The sequence below is a fragment of the Vanellus vanellus genome, assembly GCF_965231255.1.
Source record: "Vanellus vanellus genome assembly, contig: HAP1_SCAFFOLD_44, whole genome shotgun sequence".
Classification (NCBI taxonomy): Eukaryota; Metazoa; Chordata; class Aves; order Charadriiformes; family Charadriidae; genus Vanellus; species Vanellus vanellus.
This window is the reverse complement of record NW_028127957.1, coordinates 1,496,183-1,513,640: the sequence shown is the minus strand read 5'-3', so window position 1 is coordinate 1,513,640 and position 17,458 is coordinate 1,496,183. Positions and strand designations below refer to the sequence as shown.

At 46.0% G+C, this 17,458-nt stretch overlaps 1 protein-coding gene across 2 annotated transcripts; it reads right to left on the bottom strand.

Moving 5' to 3' along the window:
• Positions 1-2,338: 2,338 nt before the first annotated feature.
• Positions 2,339-3,616, bottom strand: LOC309684800 (tubulin beta-5 chain-like; the record flags this gene model as incomplete). 2 transcript variants are annotated; one of them, XM_082500660.1, is made up of 2 exons in its annotated part: positions 2,339-3,332; positions 3,444-3,616. In XM_082500660.1, 2 exons carry the CDS (start codon positions 3,614-3,616, stop codon positions 2,339-2,341), a joined length of 1,167 nt encoding a protein of 388 aa, XP_082356786.1. The 2 variants fall into 2 exon arrangements, with proteins under 2 accessions (XP_082356786.1, XP_082356785.1); XM_082500659.1 differs by having other exon boundaries at positions 2,339-3,616.
• Between the last annotated feature and the right edge of the window lie 13,842 nt (positions 3,617-17,458).

The following is a 17,458-nucleotide window of genomic DNA, read 5'->3' as shown; positions in this document are numbered from 1 at the left end:
CCCTCCTTCCTTCCGCTTCTCTTTCTCTCTCTGTCGCTCTGTCCTGCTCGCTGTTGCTGTGTTTTTTCATTCTGTATCCCACGGTCCCTGTCCTTCTCCCTGTCCATCTCCTCTCTCTCTTTCCCTCTTTGCTGCTCCCTGACCGTTCCCCCCCCCTCCCCTGCAGGGCTCCTGATACCTCTCTTTCTTTCTCCATCCCCCTGTGCTGCTCACCGTCCCTGTTCTTCTCTTTCTCTTTGTTGTTATTCTCGCTCTTTTCCTCTGTGCTCTACACATTGCTGCTTTTTTTCCCCTTCCTTCTCAGTCTCGTCATCAGGATCTGACCCTCTTTGTTTCTCGGTCCCTTTGTTCTCCTCCCTGTCCTTCCTTTTTCTCTCTCCATCTGTACATCCTGCTCCCTGTCCCTGTCTTTCTCTATCCCACCTTCCTTCTTCTTCCCTGCCCCCATCTCTGTCTCTCTGTCTTCCTCCTCAACCCAACTTTTTCTTCCTCCATGTCTCTGCAGGTCTCCTCATCCCTGTTTGCCTTGATTTCTCCATCTCTCTAGCCTTTTTCCTTGCACCTTTCTTTCTTGGCTCCTCTGTCTTTTCTTTCATCATGTTTTTCTCTTTCTAGTCCTCTGCCCTTCTCCCCATCAACTTAAACTGAATGACCCGGTGTCCCTGTGCTCTGGTATTTCCTTAGCATTGCCCTGAGGAAGATGTGTGGTTTTAGGGATCATTTAGGGGCTGGTGTCCGTATGTGGACAGTGGAGCGAGGTGTAGTTAAAGCAGAGGTTGTTCTCAGCTGGTGCTCTATGCATCTTGTTCAAACAGCCAGCTGGGGGCCTTATTTTGAAGGAAGGTTTCTTGTTCTGCACTTATTGCTTCTCGGGATGCTGCACAGGAGCAGTGTTGGGGTCTGGAGACATGGAGCGGACCTGCTGTCAGTCCTAGTAATCATGAACTTATCTGGACTGGAATGAAACCAGACTGACCGTGTATGGGTTTCTTCCCAGCTCCAATTCCAACCTACATGCTCGGTGCTAATGAACAAGAGACGCTCTGCTATTTTGAAATTGTCAGTGGCTGCAGATGAGCAGAGAACATTGCTCAGCCAACAGGGCAGGTGGTCTGTGATAAAGGATGTGTCCCTGCATGGCGGTGCTTTCATGAATGTTTTCATGTCTTGTGACTTCAAAGCCCTTCCTTTCTGTGAAATTTTTAAGAAGGTATTTCTTATTCTGGGGTTTTGCCTGGAGTTGGGCTTCAAGTTGAATGGCTGATAGAATGGGCTTCATAAAACAGAAGACAGAACCCTGCTTTCGTGTTCTTATTTTCTAATGGTCTCTGAACTTCGGTACGCAAAGGGAAGAGTGGTTGAAAGAGTCTGATTTTTGAGAGTAACATATTCCTGTCGCATGCCTGTCTCTACATACCTGAAGTATGATTTGGCTCAGCTCTGAGGCTGTAATGGTGTAGCAACAGGAAGAAGTGTCATCTTTAAAGGTAATGAATCTGTAGCAAAACTAGGGGGAAAAGCTAGTTTCTTCCTTGAATGCTGCCTGACAAACACAGTAGCAAGGAAAGGCACTTGCAATTGGCTTTTTTATGCAGTCTTCATAGGGAGCTTTTCGTATTGATTGATTTCTGGGAAGCAAGGCGGCATTGAGGAAAAAAACCTGGGGCTTGTCTAAATGGCGTCTTCACCATAGACAGCGTTCAAGCCCTTGTGCTCAAACAGGTCTTTATTGCAGTTTATGAAGGCAGAAGATGAGCTGTGTGTAAGGAAAGTTTCAGCAGAAGAAAGGCTAGATTTGCTAAATTGGGTCTTCTGTATGTGATGCAAATATGAGAAGACTTGGCAGTGTTTACATCTTAAGTGCGTGCCGGTGTGTTAATGCAGTTATCGAGGTCTTTTCGGGGGTACTTTTGGACTGCAGGTCACATGTCTGGGTGGTACCGAGCCCGAGAATGAGCCAGCACCTGCTGATGGTTTTAGCTCACAGGATGTGACAGAGTGGAAAACCTCTTTGTGGTGGGCTTCAAACATCAAAGGTGAGGATATGTTGCTGACGCCCGCCCCGTCCTGGAGATGTGGGGAGTTTTGCTAAGAGTCCGGTAAAGATTCTGCTTTAGAATCATAGAATCGTAGACTCATAGAATGGTTTGGGTTGGAAGGGACCTTAAAGATCATCCAGTTCCACCCCCCTGCCCTGGGCAGGGACACCTCCCACTAGCCCAGGTTGCTCCAAGCCCTGTCCAACCTGGCCTTGAACACCTCCAGGGATGGGGCAGCCAGAGCTTCTCTGGGCAACCTGGGCCAGTGCCTCACCACCCTTACAGTCAAGAATTTCTTGCTAGTACTGCTGGTACTCGGAGACGAGGTCGTTCATGTTGCTCTCGGCCTCGGTGAACTCCATCTCGTCCATGCCCTCGCCCGTGTACCAGTGGAGGAAGGTCTTACGCCGGAACATGGCCGTGAACTGCTCCGAGATCCTCTTGAAGAGCTCCTGGATGGCCGTGCTGTTGCCGATGAAGGTGACGGCCATCTTGAGGCCCCGCGGCGGGATGTCACACACGGCCGTCTTCACGTTGTTGGGGATCCACTCCACGAAGTAAGAGCTGTTCTTGTTCTGGACGTTGAGCATCTGCTCGTCCACCTCCTTCATGGACATGCGGCCTCGGAAGACGGCGGCCACCGTGAGGTAACGGCCGTGACGCGGGTCGCAGGCGGCCATCATGTTTTTGGCATCGAAGACCTGCTGGGTGAGCTCGGGGACGGTGAGGGCGCGGTACTGCTGGCTGCCGCGTGACGTCAAGGGGGCGAAGCCGGGCATGAAGAAGTGGAGGCGAGGGAAGGGCACCATGTTGACGGCCAACTTGCGGAGATCAGCGTTGAGTTGACCGGGGAAACGCAAGCAGGTGGTGACGCCGCTCATGGTGGCCGAGACGAGGTGGTTGAGGTCACCGTAGGTGGGGGTGGTCAGCTTCAGGGTGCGGAAGCAGATGTCGTAGAGGGCTTCGTTGTCGATGCAGTAGGTCTTGTCCATGTTCTCCACCAGCTGGTGGACAGACAGGGTGGCGTTGTAGGGTTCCACCACCGTGTCGGACACCTTGGGGGACGGGACGACGCTGAAGGTGTTCATGATGCGGTCAGGGTATTCCTCCCGGATTTTGGAGATGAGGAGGGTCCCCATGCCGGAGCCGGTGCCACCGCCCAGCGAGTGGGTCAACTGGAAGCCCTCGAGGCAGTCGCAGCTCTCCGCCTCCTTCCTCACCACGTCCAGGACCGAGTCCACCAGTTCGGCCCCCTCCGTGTAGTGGCCTTTGGCCCAGTTGTTGCCTGCGCCGCTCTGGCCAAAAACGAAGTTGTCCGGCCGGAAGATCTGCCCGAAGGGTCCTGAGCGCACCGAGTCCATGGTGCCCAGCTCCAGGTCCACCAAGATGGCCCTTGGCACATACTTACCCCCGGTGGCCTCGTTGTAGTAGATGCTGATGCGGTCGAGCTGGAGGTCGCTGTCGCCGTGGTAGGTGCCGGTGGGGTCGATGCTGTGTTCGTCGCTGATCACCTCCCAAAACTTGGCCCCGATCTGGTTGCCACACTGGCCCGCCTGGATGTGGACGATCTCCCTCATGGTGGCGGCGCGGGTCGGGCTGGGCGCGGTGTCGGTGCAGTGGGCCCCACCCGGTCTTGCTGGGCGATTCGATGGCGCGGCCCCTTTAAGGCGGGAGCGCTGTTGCGCTCTAGTATCTAATCTAAAAACCTCCTTTCAGTTTAAAACCATTACGCCTTGTCCTATTGCTACCCTCCCTGATAAAGAGTCCTTCCCCAGCTTTCCTGTAGCCCCTTTAGGTACTTTAAGGGGCTTTAAGGTCTCCTCGGGGCCTTCTCCTGTCCAGGCTGAAAAACCGCAACTCTTTCAGGCTGTCCTCATAGGAGAGGTGCTCCATCTTTGTCGCCCTCCTCTGGACTCACTCCAACAGGTCCATGTCTTTCCTATGTTGGGGGCCCCAGAGCTTGACGCAGGCCTCTGATCATCTTTCTGGCCTCCTCTGGACCCACTCCGACAGGTCCATGTCCTTCATATGTTGGAGTCTCCAGAGCTGGACGCAGTACTCCAAGTGGCGTCTCACGAGAGCAGAGTAGAAGGGCAGAATGACTGCAGCCCAGGATGCAGTTGACTGTCTGGGCTGTGAGTGGACATTGCCGGCTCATGTTGAGCTTCTCATCCACCAACACCCCCAAGCCAGGGCTGCTCTTGATCGATTCTCTGCCCAGCCTGGATTTGTGTTTGGGATTTCCCCGACCCAGATGTAGGACCTTGCACTTGGTCTTGTTGAACTTCACGAGGTTTGCACAGGCCCACCTCTCCAGCCTGTCCAGGTCCCTCTGGATGGCATCCATTCCCTCAGGCAAGTTGACTGTGCCACACAGCTTGATGTCATCAGCAAAGTAGCTGAGGGTGCACTCCATCCCAACATCCATGTCACCAGCAGAGGTGCTGAACAGCACTGGTGCCAGCACTGACCCCTGAGTAACACCACTTGTCACTGGCTTCCACTGGGACATTGAGCTGTCGACGATAACTTTTTGAGTGTGGCATCCAGCCAGTTCCTTACCCACCAAGTGCTCCATCTGTCAAATTGCTTTCTCTCCAGTTTAGAGACCAGGATGTCATGCGGAACGGTGTCCAGCTTCGCACAAGTCCAGGTAGATGATGTCAGTTGCTCTTCCCTTATCCACCAATGATGTACCTCAGCCATAGAAGGCCACCAAATTTGTCAGGCATGACTTGTGCTCAGGGAAGCCCTGTTGGCTCTCACCCATCACCTCCTTATTTTCCATGTGCCTTAGCAGAGTTCCCAGGAGGATCTGCTCCATGATCTTGCCAGGCACAGAGGTGAGACTGACCGGCCTGTAATTCCCCGGGTCCTCCTTTTTTCCCTTGGTGAGGAGCGACACCAACTGTTTTCCTGCCCAGTTCCTGTCCTGTTGCACCATACCACTTGCTGCATATCTTAAAATTACAAAGGCAGATTGTTTTCCAGTAGTGTTAAAAAGGAAAAAAACCACTCACATTGATTATAGCAAGAAGAAGAGAATTTTTAAAACTGCCACAATTAGAGGAAAATTTGGAGAGCAGTACTGAGCAGTGAGTGAGCAATTACCGTGAAGGGAATGTAGTTTCATGACTTTCTGGAATAGTGTGCATTAGTAGAGTTATATTTTTATTTTGAACTAACAGGAACAAGAGGAAATAGCAAAGAAGCATGAGGAAAACCTTAGAGTTCAACACCAGAAGCTAAATTTGCATTCTGACAATTCCCTTAATAAATTCAAAGAAACTGCTTTGGTGAGTTGTGTGTATCATCTGTGGGATTAGAGAAGTTGTTCCCAAGTTTTTAAAATTGTTGGTCAGAAGAACAGTTTTGCAGTCAAAAGTAAGTACTAAGTGATGACAGAAAAAAAGAAATGGACCGTTGATAAAGAATTACTGTACTATTCTTGAGAGAATTGGCAAGAGATGGATTAGAGATGAAGTGTGAAAAACCAAAGTTACCACCTCAGTATATATGGGCATTTTTCCTATCCTCCTAATTTATGGAGACTTCTAGGAGAGGGAGCTATATTTTGTTTTCTGTTCTTTTCATTCAATACGTGGTTAAGTTAAATTGATCCATTTCAATGCAGAATTCCTCTTGGCGCTTTATAGGATGAAACCTGTATTTAACTGGTTATTCTGTGGATCATTAGATACATAAAGCTCTTTTCAAAATGCATTGCTAATGCTTACCTTTGATTTAAAGCTTAAAGTGTTTCTCACATACATTTGTTCTGTTATACAGGAGTTAACGAAAAGGTTTTCTTTATCACCTTCCAACAGCAAGGATTTTCTCCACTTAGCTGAAATGGAGCAAACTGTAGCAGAACAGGATCATTATCTTCCTTCACTTGTTGGAAAATTAAAGACAACATCATCTCAATTGGAGAAACAAAACTAATTGCTTTAATGAACATCCAAGAGTATCAGACTATCAGACCCCAGTAAGTTTTTAGACTGTTAACATAAGTCACAACAGGATTGGATCAAGTCAGTTATGTGTTGCTGCTATAGGATTGGTCTATCAGATTGAACATCTTTTTGCTGAATTTAAGATTTGGCTGGAAAAACTAACTCAAAAGAGTCACTACAGTTGGTAATTGTAAATTATTTTTAATCTGTAGCCCTTCATTGAAGCTAATACTGAAAAACTGTGGTTTAGAAAAAACTGCCTTTCTGTTGTTAGCTTTGTGCCATTCAGGGAAAAAGAAAATCGTCAACGGGTCTCGGTACGAGAGTTGTCCTGAAGCTACTGTGATATTTGGTAGTTTATGTTTTGTTTATTTTCTTTTTTCTCCTGAAAAAAGCTCCGTTTGGGCTTGCTGCCTAACAAGCTTAAACTCACAAAAAAATAACCCTTGTTTAAAAGGGAAAAGGCGTGCTGCTGTCTTTTCCTGTTAGGGCCAGGAACTAGAATGAACCATGCCCCCATCTCATTTTGCTGATCTTCTTGAGTAATTTTCTTATTAGATGGAGGATGCCTTTGTTGAGTCAGTGTTTTTTGCTCTTTCCAAGTCTGTGTGTCATTGCTTTAACAATAATAAAATCTATAAAATCATTATTTATTTGGAGTTTGCTAACTTAATTATCGCAGTGTGCCCTATTAATGCTTATTTTTTTCTTAGGCTTCAGGAAGAGCACACAGTTGATGTGGAACAACTTAAAAGATGAAGCAAATGAATTGAGGAACATCTTATCTCAGGTGGAGAAGGAATTAGCAAATGTAAAGGCTGATCTAGAGATCCCAAAAAGAAGAAAATAATAGAGCACTCACAGCAACGCTGAAAAACCTGGTGGAACAGTGGAAGAGCCAGTTAGGCAAAAAAGAGAAGCAGCAGAAAGTTAGTCAACAAAAATTAATCCCTATGTCACATAAATGTTTCATGTTGCTTAATGCTTCAGACTCCGTGTACAGTACAGCAGGGTGTAGAATGTAATTGCATAATATAAGAGAGTAAAATATAACTGGCTTTTCTTGTTTAGTAATGTTCATATTAGCAGCTTCTTCACTTACTAGAACTTGAATTTCTTATTTTCAGGCTTTGAGTGAAGCACTTCTGGACCTCCGAGCAGAAACGACTGCTGATGCTGAACAGCAGACTATTTCTGCTGCAACACAAATAGAACGTCCAGGAGACTATTGACAAACAAAGGGCTGACAGTGAGTACTGGGTAACATATCGTTGTATTGCATTGTTGTATTGTTGATAGTCCTGATTTCGGGGGGTTGCTGGTTGGTTGGCTGGTTGGTTGGTTGGTTGGTTGGTTTGTTTTCTTCCAGACACAGATAGAGAAAGTAAAATATCCGATTACAAAATTTACAGATAACCTTAAAATAAGGAAAAGCAGGGAAAGTTCTTTGTCAGATGAAAGGCCTGAGCTGAACCAAGAACTCCAGAGAAAACAAAAAGCGTTTGCTAAATTGCTGAGAGAAAAACATGAAGTGGAAAAAGAAGATGAAGAACTGAGGAAAGGAGTCAGGAGGCTGAGCAGCAGCATTGAGGTAGAAGTGATTTTTAAAATCATGTTTGATGTTGGTCAAGTTTCTGCATCGATGTGCTGGGTTTGGGGGGAAACATTAAGTCCTCTTGGCAGGCATTGAGACTTACACTTGATTTTAAAATTTACGTTTGCTCACCAGCTGGGTTACCTGTGAGCTGTTAGCTTTGCTGTTGGAAGATTCCTCAAACAACAGGAAGAGCCTGAAAAAATACTTGCTCCTTGAAATAAGTTTGAAGGAGTGTGAGGAGTTGAATTACCACTTTTAAGGCTTCTTTGGAAAATGGAACTTGGTGGTCTTCCTGGCTGTTCTTTTTTTCTCCTTGCAGAAGAAAAGTAAAGGATTTACAGTAGAATCATCGTGGGTTTTTTTTGTTTTTTGTTTTTGTTTTTTTTTTAATTCAGCTACTTGATGGTGGTTATTCACTTTAGAATGTAAACTAATTCTGCCAATAGGAAGTCCTTATTTTTTGAGTGGAGAAAAATGCTTAGGTAGTGGTCATTAAACTTTATGTTTGTGAAAGCGTGTAATTTTTCAGAGCAAAGCTGATGAACAAAATCTGATAGCTGCACTTCAGAAAAAAATTAAATAGTTGGAAAGCGAACTTGAGAAGAAATGTGAAGAAACAACCAAAAAAAAGATGTAAGAGAAGACAAGGAATGTGTTACTTAGACCGTGGCTTTGAAAGACATCATCAGCCTCGGTGCAGGCAGGCCAACTCTCCCTATTGCCTCTAAAAAAACCCGCCCACCCAACCAAACCTGACCAGAAGAAAAGCAGTTTCGTGACTGTAACTTCTTCACGTTCCCCGTGCTCTTTGTTGCTGCTCCTGTTGCTCAGTACTGCTATATTAATGCTTCCTGACCTTTTTGTACAATTAAAGATCCCTTACCAATCATAAAGTATACGGGGATATTATAGCATGCTTGTATAATGACATTCAGACTATTTAGGACATTAAATATTACTCTAGGCCAGCACTTACGCTTCCAATTAATTTGAGGCTTTTAAAATACCTGTTGCTTAATGTCTAGAGATATTTTTCTCAAATTGTGCTTGTTTTTTCCTTTTTCCGTGATTTTGCTTTCTGTCTGCCCCTTAGTAGCAGCAGTTGTTTTGAATGAAGGCAGAAAAGAAAGTACAGGGCCAAACCGGAGAAGTCCAATTAAAAAGACCCAAAATTGCTTACAGGAATATTGACTGTGATTTTTTCAGTAGCCATTCATGATCACATAGGTGTCTTAAAAAAAGACATATGTGCAAACCCTCTGCAAATGTTCCGTTTACTTCAGTACCGTAATGGCAGGGTTTGACTGCTAAAAGATGCAGAAGAGAAAGGAAACGGTGACGGTGGTTGTAGCTGTTGTTAGATTGTGGTCTGAAACGGCTTCAAAATGGCATTTATTCTTAGCAAGTCTCTCATGAATTTCATGTAGAACACAGCCATGATCAGCACGTGGTTTATGACATTATTTTTTCCAGGTTTGGGGCTGGTTTTTTTTTTTTTTCGGTAAAGCTATACTGTCTACAAGGTAACCATAATAAACAGAGAAGGGGGTGTGATTCAGTAAGGAAATAAATTGCAAATGCGGATTCTTTAAGACATAAAATCATTTCTCCTAAAGGAAGCAAGTTAGCAAATAAAGTTTTCAATGTAAATTTACTGGATGTTGCGGGCCTGAGAAAGAGAAAATTGCTCTACAGCAAAAACTGAGAAGTACCAGTGTCGCTGTTGACTGTGCTGTTGGAGTAAGAGCCTCCAAGACTGAAAAAGAACTGGAAGAACTAAGAAAACAGAATCTAGATTTTGAAAACAAAGTTGCTCACATGAGGTGAGAGGCATTCCAAAAGAATCTGTAAAAACTAAAAAAAATCTAAATGAGACAAAAAATCTGTGGAAAGAGATAGATAGTCTCTGTTAGGCCAACTGATGCAGTAAGGACAGGGCAAGACTCTTTTCAGCGGTGCCCAGTGACCAGGCAAGGGGCGATGGGCACAAACTGGAACACGGGAAATTCCATCTCAACATGAGGAAGAACTTCTTTACTTTGAGGGAGCCAGAGCGCTGGAACAGGTTGTCCAGAGAGGTTGTGGAGTCTCCCTTTCTGGAGAGATTCAAAACCCACCTGGATGCATTCCTGTCCAACCTGCTGTAGGCGATCCTGCTCTGGTGGGGGGGTTGGACTAGATGATCTCCGGAGGTCCCTTCCAACCCCTGTCAGCCCGTGATTCTGTGAAAAAAAAAAAAAAGGTGGGAATTTCAAAAACCCGTGGAGTCTGTGATGAGCAAACTTAAAGCTGCTTGAGGTATTTTGAGAAAACAGTTGGCTTATTCATTTTCATTGACTAAACTGTTAGATGATTTAGCGCTACCTACCTAGTTAACTTCTGTTCTCAGGGTCAAACATGGTCAGTACATGTTTGGACTGGGCTATCAACAAAGATCATTTATTTAATCTTGTCTTCCATCCTCCAGTCTCCTGCAATATGTCAAATTTTGAGTAATAGCCCAACATTATTGTTTATGTTTGTTTTTTCACGTTTAGGAATTCACACTTCAGACCCCAAAGTAAAACCACATCACCAACAAAGGGGTCGACGTAAGGATGGTGAAAGTGCTGCTTCTATGCCTTATGTGAGAGAAACTGGAAGAAAGACATTTCAGTTCTTCAGAACCTCGAAGCACAGCATGTGTGGTCCACCGTACTGTCACTGTCACCCAAGAACCAAAGCTCAATGGATCTACATGTGGGTTCCTGCTTACACGAGGTTCTTAACATGCCTCAAATATACCCGTCTGTATTGTGCTGCTTTTGGTTTTGTCCCCGCGGGTGACTATTAAGTTATTTCTGCCTAAATACAGGCAAGAGTAAATTTGATCCAGCATAATTTTCAGAAATAGATTGGGGCGGTATGCATAGGGAGAAATGTAAAGCTTTATAAAGCTTTACAATTAGTCAGACAGAATATTAACGAAGAGTAATTTAGCTACCTCCATAGCAGGAATTAATTTCTCTGCCAACAAAGAGGGATGAATGCAATAATGTGCCAATGTGCAGTAACATACACATCCCCACTTTTTACACCCTCTTTTATGTGATTTATTCTTTTGAAATATGTAATAAACTGTGGATTAGTCCACCTTTGACTTCTCATTTTCATTGATATTTAAATATTGATAGCAATAGTATCAGTTTTGCAGTAAAATTTCAGTTTTCTCTCAAGAAGAGTTTCATGTTCAGATGTTTCCTCCCAGCAGGGGATGAAAGAATGACCTCGCTTTGCATGGTGTTTTTCCACAACTAGGATTTCACTGGAGGTTTATGATGGATTTATGATTTTTTTCATTATTTAGGATTATTTTTCATGTTGGATAAACATGGGCTTGGGTCTTGTTCAGATTTCTGTTATTGATTTAAATGTACTCTAACTTTTTGTGATTTATATTGTTATTTTTTGCATGTGATTTATGTGGGACAGATGACTGAATTCACTCTTCCTGCCATTTGTGCAGGATGATATTTTCCTTCATCTTTTTTCCATCTTTGAAATACGCTACTGTCACCTTCATAACACATACTGTGTCATAAATTTGACGAGAAGCCTGCAGGTGGCTTCTGAGTCTTGCATCTTTCTTTTTGGTAATCTGTTTCAGATGTAACAATCATTTTACATATTTCACTTTATTTTTACCTTGCCAATAAAGCCGCGTGCAATCTAGTACCGTACGTCATTGGCATTTTATTTGCCAATGGTAGTACTTACATGTTGCGTATAAACTGCAAATTTGGGGATTATTGTGCAATTAGTAATTGGAATGAACGGAATTAGTCTGCAATGCCCAGAAAACCAGAGTATTAATAATAAAGATTTTTAACCAAGTGTTACAGAACGTGGTCAGTCATTAGGCAGCGTGCTCTGATGCAAAATCCCTGCCCAGCACAAACCGTAATACTGCCCGGCCGCTCCTGCCTTCGCAAGCAGAGATAAAGGAGGAGACTGCACTATGGAGTCATCAGATCCAAAAGCAGTTGATGCCTTTGGGAAGGTTTTCAGCACAGGAACATTCCCTTTGTTCAGGTCACGGGTGTCTGTGGCAGAATCGCCTCATTTGGAAGATCCTGTGAGGCTGACGCAAACGCTGCGAGTTACAAATGGTCTTTAAAATGCCAGAGAGAAAGTCTGTATTTAACAGCAGCTTGTAGGGCAGAGACGGTGTACGATTCGCCTGATGCCTTCACTGACACTTCAGCTGCTGTCACTGACAATTCACTGCTCAGACTGAGAGAGTCTTTCCTGAAATTGTAGCTGGAATTAGGAAACAATGTCTGTATTTTATCTATAGACAAATATCCTTCAGGATCTTCTAATGCACCAACTTGGGGGAAAAGAAGTCCACGTGCGAAACCATCATCTAAGAATAAAACAACCATTCCGGTGACTGTTTGATATAAATTGCTACAGTTCAGTCTTTTTGGAAAAAGCAATGTGTCTCTCCCCACCTTGGAAATGTAAAAGAGCGCTTCAAACTTCCCCAACCAAAGTCCCGCAGGATTCTAAGCAACGCTGAGCAGTTTTGTTTATGTGCAGACATGTACTTCTGCCTGTATGACTGTCCTGGTTTGAGGTAAAACAGAACCAATTTTGTTCAGTAACTTCGCTGCTTAGCGGGGCCTCTTCTAACTCCTGAAGTTAACTGCATATTGTGCAGACAGTGTTCACTCTCTCAGAGAGATCAGACCAATGTTTACAGCTGATGCCCAGGCATGGGATGCAGAGAGGCTCCTGCTTATACTCATTGCCATAATCCCCACGGCCAAACAACTTTGTGATTTGCCCTGTTGGAGGGTCGGAAGCGGAAAAGCATAGTGGGGTCCCACCTGGAGGGAGGAGCGGACAGGACAGGTGACCCAAAACTGACCAACAGGGTATTCCATCCCATCTGCCTCATGCTCAGTAGAAAAGCTGAGGGATCAAAGGGTCACGGGTTCTTCCTTCAATGGCCGACGTCTGAGGAGGACTCTGTCTGCCTGTGATCCCAATCCTGACTCCAGATCCGGAATCCAGTTCCCGTCCGTCACTGAGTCCAGCCTGGGACTGCCCCAGTGCCAGCCGGTGACGTGATTGTCATCTCGGGAGCTTGATACAGTTTTGTATATATTTTTCATTATTTCTTTTTATTTTATTATTAATATTTCATTAAAGTAGTTTAGTTTCTTCTAAACTCGTAAGTCTCTTTTTCCTCCTCTGCCTCTCTCTTTGTAGAGGGGTAGAGGGGAGCATCTGTCGGTCCCGTCTGGGGTCCCTCGGGTCCCCAGTGGTGGATTTGGCCTAAACCACGACAGATTAATTGGCGCCCAACGTGGGGCCCGAACAGTGCTCCACCAGAGCTGTGATAAATTGTCCAAATAGTTTGAATTCCAACTTGCTCAGAGATTAGAACAGACAGCTTGCATCATGTCGTTCATAGACGAAATCGTGTATCATGCCTTTAAACAGCTTTGTTGGACCTTAATGCAGTCAGCTTGGTCTAACCTGTCAAATGTGTTGCAAACTTCATTTATTCTTTGTCTTTTTATGCGAAGGTTTAAAGGTGCTGTTTTGGTGTGGTTCGCAATTCAGATGTATAACACGATGAGTTGGGTAACGGCTCTACCTGTATATCTCGGGCATCAGGTGATGGATTCTGTTATTAATTATACTTTCGGTTCTACCTGGGGAATGTTTACTTCGCCCTTTGATACTTATGCTGATGTGACACCCTCAGAGCTGGGGCATGGAAGCCTTTTGGGCTCTGAGGATAAGGACTGGTACCTTGTTAAGATCGTGATTTTGTTGTTGGGGCTCCTGAATGTGGTGCAGGGGTGGTTTCATGTGAAACATCTGTGCAGGGGTAGCTGTAGGGGACCGTGCGCTGCCGCCACTCAGACCCGCGCAGCCGCTCGGCGATCTGCAGCGGCACAAACCGCGGCCCCGCCCGGCCCGGCCGCAGCCGCCCCCCCCGGAGCGACGGCACCACCGGCAGCCGCGCCCCCCACCGCAACGGCACAGGCGCCTCCTCCGCCGCCGACGCCTGCGACGGCACCGGCACCACCGCCGCCGCCGCCTGCACCGGCACCGGCACCACCGGTAGCCGCCCCCCCCACCGCAACAACACCGGCCCCTCCGCCGCCCGTCGCGGCACAAGCCGTGCCCCCCCCCACAGCGGCACAAGCCACGCCGCCGCCTGTCCCGGCACAAGCTACTGCAGCCACTACAACCAGTACCAAAACTACTCAAACTCCATCAAAATCGGTACAAGCTGCCCCGGTAACCAGGAGGAAGAAGAGGAGGTCAACTCCTTCCCCTGCCCCTTACGACAAAGACCACCTCAAGTCAGATAGCTTGGGGGAGAGTTCTGAAGAAGATCCAGGGGAGGGTCCTTCAAGACCAGATAAGGGAAAGAGACCTTTGAAAACAGACAAAGGCGAGAGTCCTTCTAGAGCAGATGCTGGAGAGGCCCCTTCTGGGGCAGCCTCACCACAGGAGGACTCAGATGTAGAGGGAGTTGTTAAATCCTTCTCTAGGAAAGATCTGAGAAATCTCAGGAAGGACTTTAGTCGTCATGAAGGTGAAACACTTGTCTCCTGGTTGCTCCGATGCTGGGATAGTGGGGCAGATACCCTAGATTTAGATGGTAGAGAAGCTAGGCAATTGGGAAACCTGGCCAAGGATGGAGGTATTGATAAAGAGATTGGGAGAAAGACAAGCACTCTCAGTCTCTGGAGGCGACTGGTGTCAGCCATAAAGCGCAGGTATCCCTTTAAGGACGATATCGAATGCCGTCCAAGTAAATGGACCACCATGGAAAAAAGTATTAAGTACCTGAGAGAATTGGCTGTGCGAGAGGTGATTTATAGCGATGGGCAAGGGATTGTAGACCCTGATGAAATGCCATGCAAACGATCTATGCTCAAAAAGTTTGTACAAAGTGCACCATCAACATATTCCCACCCATTGTCAACAATGGTCTGGGGAGGATCTGATACTGACACACCAACTGTAAATGAAGTGGTTAATAAGGTACAACAGTATGAAGACAGTCTCTCTCGTCCCTTCTCTGTGGCAGCCATAGAAAAGCTGACTGTGACCACCGAGAAAATGACTGAGAAACTGACTGAGAAAATAGAGCAAATGACCCAGAAATTAGTTGAGCAAACCGATAAACTGTTTGATAAACTAACCAAGGTGGAGGAAAAACTCCATTCTTTCCCTGTACAGACTCATGTTGCAGCTGCTAAGAGGAAACGCCCTCCTACTCAAGAGAAAAAACATCCTCCGACTCAAGACAAATCAAACCCCATGCGAGATATCCTGTGGTTTTGCCTCTGTGAATATGGAGAAGACATGAAGAAGTGGGATGGAGAACCTACCTCAGCCCTACAGGCACGGGTGCTTGAGCTGCAAAATGAAGCAGATAGGAGAAAGGATTCTTACAGGAAGAAGGCTGCTCCAACCTACGGTAGGCGATCCTACGGACCAGGTAGGAACCGATCTGATAATCGTAGGTACTATGGTCAACATTAGAGGTGCCCTGCCTCCAGCCAGGAGGAGGAGAGGGACAACCGAGTTTATTGGACTGTGTGGATTCGATGGCCTGGCACATTAGAGCCACAAAAGTATAAAGCCCTGGTGGACACTGGTGCACAGTGTACCCTATTGCCATCGAATCATAAAGGGGCAGAAACTGTCACCATTTCTGGAGTGACAGGCGGATCTCAAGAAATGACTGTATTAGAGGCTGAAGTGAGCCTAACTGGGAATAAATGGGAGAAATACCCCATTGTTACTGGTCCAGATGCTCCGCGCATCCTTGGCATAGACTATCTCAAGAGAGGGTATTTTAAAGACCCAAAAGGGTATCGGTGGGCTTTTGGTATAGCAGCTGTAGAGACTGAGGATGTTACACAGCTGTCTACCTTACCCGGTCTTTCAGATGACCCTTCTGTTGTGGGACTGCTGAGGGTTGAAGATCAGCAGGTGCCAATTGCTACTGCCACGGTGCATCGACGACTGTATCGCACCAACCGAGACTCCCCGATTCCCATCCATAACCATCCATAATCCATCGCCCAGGAATCGTAGAAGTGATCACAAAATGGCCCGAAGGCAAAGACTTTGGGATGCCACCAGAGGAGGTGGTGACACGTGCTGAGGAAGCTCCACCATATAATGAACTCTCAGATAACGAGAAACAGTATGCCTTGTTTACTGATGGGTCTTGTCGTATTGTAGGAAAACATCGAAGGTGGAAAGCTGCTGTATGGAGTCCTACACGACGAGTCGCGGAAGCTGCTGAAGGACAAGGTGAATCGAGTCAATTTGCAGAGGTAAAAGCCATCCAGCTGGCATTGGACATTGCTGAACGAGAAAAGTGGCCAATACTCTATCTCTATACTGACTCATGGATGGTGGCAAATGCTCTGTGGGGGTGGCTAAAGCAGTGGAAGCAGAGCAACTGGCAGCGCAGAGGTAAACCCATCTGGGCTGCTGAGCTGTGGCAAGACATTGCCGACCGGCTAGCAAACCTAGTCGTAAAGGTACGTCACGTAGATGCCCATGTACCCATGGGTCGGGCCACTGAGGAACATCAAAACAATCAGCAAGCGGATCAGGCTGCTAAAATTTTCCAGACAGACTTGGACTGGGAACATAAAGGTGAACTATTCTTAGCTCGGTGGGCCCATGACACTTCAGGTCATCAAGGAAGGGATGCAACATATAAATGGGCACGTGACCGAGGGGTGGATTTAACCATGGACGCTATTGCGCAGGGTATCCATGACTGTGAAACATGCGCCGAAATCAAGCAAGCTAAACAGTTAAAACCTTTGTGGTATGGGGGACGATGGCTGAAATGTAAATATGGGGAAGCTTGGCAAGTTGATTACATCACACTCCCTCAAACTCGCCAGGGTAAGCGCTATGTGCTTACAATGGTGGAAGCAAGCACCGGATGGTTGGAAACCCATGCCGTACCTCATGCCACTGCCCGGAATACCATCCTGGGCCTTGAAAGGCAAGTCTTGTGGCGACATGGCACGCCAGAAAGAATTGAGTCAGCCAATGGGACTCATTTTAAAAACAGTCTTATAAGTAATTGGGCAAAAGAACATGGTATTGAGTGGATATATCATATCCCCTATCACGCACCAGCTTCTGGGAAGATTGAGCGATACAATGGACTGTTAAAAACCACCCTAAAAGCTATAGGAGGTGGAACCTTTAAAAATTGGGACAAGCATTTACAACAAGCTACCTGGTTAGTTAACACCAGGGGATCCTTCAATCGAGCTGGTCCTGCTCAATCAGACCTTTTACATATTGTAGAAGGGGATAAAGTCCCTGTGGTGCATGAAAGGAATTTGTTAGGGAAAACTGTTTGGTTTTTTCCTGCTTCAGGCAAAAGCAAACCCATTCGTGGGACTGTTTTTGCCCAAGGACCTGGATGTACTTGGTGGGTGATGCTGAAGGATGGAGAAGTTCAATGTGTACCTCAAGGGAATTTAACCCTTGGTGAGAATACTCAATCCTGAGCAGTATGATGCTGATCACTACATAATACTAACGGTGTTCAATAAGTGTTTTTCAGAATAACACAGTGGTGATGAAACCTGAGCTAGCTTCATCAAGTGGCGTCCAGCAAGCTCTTCAAGATGAACATGCTACGCATGGGCACGAACAAGAATGAATTTTGTACCATCTTTCCTGCCCTGAGATGAGATCCTGCAATCATGAAATAAATGGACTTAAAATTTTGTATATAAACATAAACCGTAGATGAGTGACCAGCATATATCCATATCATATATGACTGTGTGTGCGTAAATTTGATG